Source organism: Melanerpes formicivorus, unplaced genomic scaffold (genome assembly GCF_026170545.1).
Source record: "Melanerpes formicivorus ecotype bairdi unplaced genomic scaffold, bMelFor1.0.p_v2 SCAF_6, whole genome shotgun sequence".
Classification (NCBI taxonomy): domain Eukaryota; kingdom Metazoa; phylum Chordata; class Aves; order Piciformes; family Picidae; genus Melanerpes; species Melanerpes formicivorus.
The window spans coordinates 31,501,439-31,507,438 of record NW_027142358.1 but is presented as its reverse complement, the minus strand read 5'-3'; the positions used below and the strand labels follow the sequence as shown (position 1 = coordinate 31,507,438).

Here is a 6,000-nt window from a genome sequence, read left to right as displayed (position 1 = left end):
CCCATGCAGGGGCTTTCACCTGCTGCAGCAGTACAGGCTGACCTGCTGCAAAGCAGCTCTGTGGAGAAGGACTTGGGGGTGCTGGTGGACAAGCTCACCAGGAGCCAGCAATGTGGTCATTGAGGTCAGTGGGATCCTGGGGGGCATTCAGAAGAGTGTGGCCAGCAGGGTAAGGCAGCTGCTCCTGGCCCTCTCCTTTGCCCAGCTCAGGCCACATATGGAGAGCCAGGTTCAGCTCTGGGCTCCCCAGTTCAAGAGACAGGGAACCACCAGAGAGAGGCCAGTGGAAGCCCCACTGGGGCTGGAGCAGCTCTGTGAGCAGGAAAGGCTGAGAGCCCTGGGGCTGTTTAGTCTGGAGGAGAGCAGCAGGAGGAGAGCAGCCTGAGAGGGGTTCTGATCAATACTCATCAACAGCTAAAGGGTGGGGGGCAAGAGGATGGGGCCATAGCCTTTGCAGTGGTGCCCAGGGACAGGAAAAGGGGCAGTGGGCACAAACTGGAGCCCAGGGGCTTCCATCTGAGCAGGAGAACAAAATTCTCTCCTGTGAGACTGCCAGAGCCCTGGAGCAGGCTGCCCACAATGGTTGTGGAGTCTTCTTCTCTGGAGAGACTCCAAACTCATCTGGACATTGTGAGCCTGGGCAAGCTGCTGGGGGGGAGCCTGCTTTAGGAGCTGGGTGGGACTGGATGATCTGAGGAGGTCCCTTCCAAGCCCTGCCACTCTGGGGTTGGGCATCCTCTTGGTCTCACAGCTCCCCCAAAGGGGATATATTAGCTGTCAGACTAACTTAAACCAGAGGACCAGCAACCTACCCCAGCCAGAAAACCCAGGAAAAGCCAGAAACCAACTGCTGAATTGGCCCTGTCACAAACCCCTCTTCACTTTGGGAGGAGCAGGTTAAGGCAGGTTCTCCTGTCTCTCTACTTTGTCCTAGTCAGGCCACATATGGTGAACCAGGTTCAGCTCTGGGCTCCCCAGTTCAATAGAGAGGGAACTACCAGAGAGAGGCCAGTGGAAGCCCCATTGGGGCTGGAGCAGCTCTGTGAGCAGGAAAGGCTGAGAGCCCTGGGGCTGTTTAGTCTGGAGGAGAGCAGCCTGAGAGGGGATCTGATCAATACTCATCAACAGTTAAAGCGTGAAGGGCATTCATAGAACCATAGAATCAATAAGGTTGGAAGAGTCCTCAAAGATCATCAAGTCCAACCTGTCACCATAGACCTCATGACTAGACCATGGCACCAAGTGCCACATCCAATCCCCTGTTGAACACCTCCAGGGATGGGGACTCCACATCCCGTGGTGCTGCAGAGTCTGCTCTTTATTCTGCATTCTCTTTCAGTCATAACAAGGACTTGTTCCAGTGGCTGCCTATCTCCCCAAATCACCTGGGATGCTTGGAGCACAGATTCTCCTCCTGCCTTCCACGCAAAGAGCCTCCTGCAGATCACTTCTTGTGATTAATTACTCGTTGCCCCAAGCCAACAGCAGCTTGCAAAGGCCGAAACAGGGAAAGCAAATCTGCTTCTCCAACTTGAAATTCTTCTCCTCTAGCTGCAGTGAGCTTATTCATCTCTTCCCCCCTTTTCTTTCTGCCTGGAGGCATCTTGTGGCTCTGCCTACAGGTGTTTGTTTGGTTGGGTTGTGATCACCAAGACCTCAGTCTCCCCTTCTCTCTCCAAAACCTAACCCTGCCACCCAGCTCTTCACCCCCTGGCTGCAGCTCCATGATGATGCTTTGGCAGCACCCAGTCAGAGGAGCAGGACTGGAGAAGACTGAGCACATGAGGAGAGGCTGAGAGTCCTGGGGCTGGTTAGTCTGGAGAGGAGAAGATTGAGAGGGGATTTAATCAATGTCTATCAATATGGGCTGGGGGTCAAGAGGGAGGGCACAGGCTCTGCTCAGCTGCACCCTGGGATAGGACAAGGGGCAATGGATAGAAACTACAGCACAGGAGGGTCCACCTCAAAATGAGGAGGAACTTCTTCACTGTGAGGGTCACAGAGCACTGGAGCAGGCTGCCCAGAGAGGTTGTGGAGTCTCCTTCTCTGGAGCCTTTCCAGCCCCACCTGGATGTGTTCCTGTGTGACCTGTGCTGGATTCTATGGTCCTGCTCTGGCAGGGAGGGTTGGACTCAATGATCTGTGGAGGTCCCTTCCACCCCTGTGATCCTGAGAACGCTGAAGAACCTCTTCCCTCAGCTCTTCACCAGAAACAGCTGCAGGGGGACCATCTCCATGGGGTTCCCCATCTCCTTCTGGCAGCCCCAGCGTTTACAGCAGAGGTAAGCAGAGCCTTTCCAAAGGGGGCTTTTCTCAAAGGGTGCTCCTCTCCCGCTGCTCCCAACACCACTGCCCTGCTGGGCTGGGAGCAAAGCTCCAACTGAGGTCCTACTGGAAAAAAAAAGGATCCAAAATAGTAATGGTAATGGCAGAGCTGCTGTGAGGATAGGATAGGATAGGATAGGATAGGATAGGATAGGATAGGATAGGATAGGATAGGATAGGATAGGATAGGATAGGATAGACCAGACCAGACCAGGTTGGAAGAGACCTTCAAGATCATCAAGTCCAACCTATCACCCAACACCATCTAATCAACTAAACCATGGCACCAAGCACCCCAGCCAGTCTCCTCCTAAACACCTCCAGGGATGGGGACTCCACCACCTTCCTGGGCAGCACATCCCAGTGACCAATTACTCTTGCTGGGAAGAGCTTTCTCCTCACCTCCAGCCTAAACCTACCCTGGTGCAGCTTCAGACTGTGTCCTCTTGTTCTGGTGCTGCTTGCCTGGGAGAAGAGACCAATCCCCACCTGGCTACAACCTCCCTTCAGGGAGTTGTAGAGGGCAAGAAAGTCTCCCCTGAGCCTCCTCTTCTCCAGGCTAAGCAACCCCAGCTCCCTCAGCCTCTCCTCACAGGGCTGTGCTCCAGACCCCTCCCCAGCTTTCTTGCCTTTCTCTGGACACCTTCCAGCAGCTCAACATCTTTCCTAACCTGAGGGGCCCAGAACTGGACACAGGACTCAAGGTGTGGTCTAACCAGTGCTGAGTCCAGGGGCACAATGACCTCCCTGCTCCTGCTGGCCACACTGCTCCTGATGCAGGCAGGATGCCCTTGGCCTTCTTGGCCGCCTGGGCACACTGCTGGCTCATGTTCAGCCTACCATCAACCAGGACCCCCAGGTCCCTCTCTGCCTGGCTGCTCTCCAGCCACTAGGTGTGTTTGCAGCCTGGCATGTTGTTTGCCCTGCTTGCCTTTCCCATCACATGCTGGAGGCTCCTGCAGCACCTTAGGTGACAAGGTCCTCAAGGCAGGGATTAGCTCTTAGTGCAGGTTTGGGTTGCTCAGTGTAACCCAAACTGCCCCTGAGGCCCCAGCTCAGTAGGATCCACGCAGAACCAGCACAACTGGTATTACCAGTGCCATAGCACAGCTCCCTCTCTGAAACTGGCCTTAGAGTCCTGACCAGATGGAGATTTAGAAAGGGGAAAAACCATAATCCCAGCAAATGCAAATGGAGCAGAAGGTGTTGACTGAGGTGAGGTTTGGGCAAGAGATGTTGAGAGGCCCTACTGTAGAGGGCTCTACTGCCTTGGGCTTGAAGCATTCTCACAGTGGATGTCTTCTGCCATGAAAAGAAATGATGAGTGCTCAAGGTGCTGCTTTGTTACCTCTGTTCCTAAAAACAAAGGAGGAGGAGTAGAAAAGGTCATCGTGCTGAGCCCCCACCTGCAGTGCTGGGTCTGGCTCTGGGGTCCTCACCTCAGGAGGGAAGCCAGAGGAGGCCACAGCAATGCTGGCAGGGCTGGAAGCCCTCTGCTGTGCAGCCAGGCTGAGAGAGTTGGGGTTGCTCAGCCTGGGAGACCAGCCTCCAGGGAGACCAGCCTCCAGGGAGACCTTCTGGTGGCCTTGCAGCGCTTAGAGGGACTGGTAAGAAAGCTGGGGATGGAGTTTTGAGCAGGGCCTGTTGTGACAGGACAGGAATCGATGGGTTTAACCTTAAAGAGGGAGGTTCAGACTAGAGAAAGAGAAGTTTTTTGTGGTTTTTGTTTTCTTCTTTTTATGCTGAGGGTGGGGAGACCCCGACCCAGGCTGCTCAGAGAGGTGGCAGATGCCCCATTCCTGGAACCATTCCAGGTCAAGTGGTTTGGAACTGTGAGCAACTTGCATTATTATTATTGCAAGTTGCAGATGTCCCCTGCTGACTGCGGGGGGTGGTCTCCGTGATCTTTAAAGGTCCCTTCTGACCCAACCCATTCAGAGATCCCAGCTGGTTCTAAGCAGGCTGCTTCCCCGGAGGTTTAAGCAAGGGGAGACACTTGCCATTCTACTTCTGCTCAGGATTTCGCTCCAGGGTGGGTTTTTGGGGAGGGAAGGAGGGAGGGGAGCAGGGGAGGGAGGGGAGCAGGGGAGGGAGGGGAGCAGAGCAGGGAGGTGGGCTCCGGCTCCCGGCGGGCGTTGCCTTTGTTCGGGCAGGGCTGAAGGGAAAGAAGGGAGGGCAGGCTGGAGCCAGCTGCCCAAAAAGGCGCTTTCCCCCCCTCCCTTTTCCCCCCCCCTCTTCCTTTTTAAATCTCTGAGAAAGGTACCCTCTAAACGCAGCCCGAAAAAGTTTATTTTGCTTTAATAAGGGAAAAAAAAAACACCAAAACACAACAAACCTCCAAAAAGTAAAACCCAAAAGAAAGAAGGAAAATCAAATTCAGATTTAGGGAGGAAAAAAAGAAGTAAAACCTAAAAGAAAGAAGGAAAATAAAATTCAGATTTAGGGGGTGAAAAAAAAGTAAAACCCAAAAGAAAGAAGGAAATTAAAATGAAAGAAAATTTGGGGAAAAAATAAAGTAAAAGTCAAAAAGGAAAAAGTAAAATAGAACTAAAGAATTTTTTTTTAGGGGGGGAAAAAAAGAGGAAAAAAAGTAAAATAAAATTAAATAACATTTTGGGGGGAAAAAAAGTAAAAGCCAAAAAGAAAAAAGTAAAATAGAACTAAAGAATTTTTTTTTAGGGAAAAAAAAAGAAAAAAGTAAAATAAAATTAAAGAAAATTTGGGGGGAAAAAAAATTAAGAAAAGTAAAACCCCAAAAAAGAAAGAAGTAAAATAGAATTAAAAGAAATCGGGGGGGGGGGGAGAGGGGGGGAAGTAAAACAAAAAAAAGGTAAAATAAAAGAAAATTTGGAAAAAAAAAAGTAAAACCTAAAAAGAAAAAAAAAAAGTAAAATAAAATTAAAGACAATTTTTTGGGGGAGAAAAAAATACAAAAAGTAAAAAAGGAAAGAAGTAAAACAAAATTAAAGAAAAATTGGGGAAAAAATTAAAAAGGTAAAAGCCCAAAAGAGAGAAGGAAAATAAAGAAAACTTGGGGGGAGAAAAATAAAGTCAACGCCCCCCCCCCCCCCCAAAATAGAAGTAAAATAAAAGAAAATTTGGGGAAAAAGTGGCTACAAAAAGCAGAAAGAAAGAAGTAAAGTAAGGTTAAAGAAAATTTGGGGGGTGGAAAAAGAGGGGGGGAAAAAAAAACCCAGAAGAGTAAAGTAAAGTAATACAAAACCGCCCTGCCTCCCACCCCTTGCCGCAGACCCAGTCCCCGGCCCGCCCCACGCCCGCTCCCGGGGGGCCACGGGCGCGCAGCGCGGCGCCGCCCGGCTCCCCCCCTCACCGGAGGCGGCGGCGGGAGTAGCCCAGGCCCCGGCCCCGGGCGGCGGCAGCGGCCCCGGGCGGCCCCGGCCCCGGCCCCGGGCGGCCCCGGCCCCGGCCCCGGTCCCGGGCGGGGGGGAGAGGCGGTGGCCCTCGCACCGCCCGCCCGCTTCCCCCCCCCCCCCCCCCCGCCCCCCCCAGCATCCCGCCTGCCTGCCCCGCAGCCCCGCCGCGCCGCGCCGCCGGGCCCCAAATGGATTATCTGCGGCTGGTGCTCTCCTGCCTCGTCCCCCTGCACGGCTGCCTGGCCGCCGGCAGTGCCCCAGGTACGGCCCCCTGACCCCCGGGCAGAGGTAGAGGGTCCCC

The 6,000-nt window shown here is 53.0% G+C and overlaps 1 protein-coding gene across 4 annotated transcripts in view; it reads left to right on the top strand.

The window, feature by feature from the left end:
- The first annotated feature begins 5,881 nt into the window (after window positions 1–5,881).
- ADAMTS14 (ADAM metallopeptidase with thrombospondin type 1 motif 14) overlaps window positions 5,882–6,000 on the top strand; it is a 61,746-nt gene continuing 61,627 nt past the window's right edge. For all 4 annotated transcript variants that reach the window (XM_068140331.1, XM_068140330.1, XM_068140329.1 and 1 more), the window contains exon 1: window positions 5,882–5,960. In XM_068140331.1, the coding sequence (XP_067996432.1) occupies window positions 5,888–5,960 (73 nt within the window). In that variant the 5' untranslated portion in view covers window positions 5,882–5,887. The remainder of the gene's footprint in view (window positions 5,961–6,000) is intronic.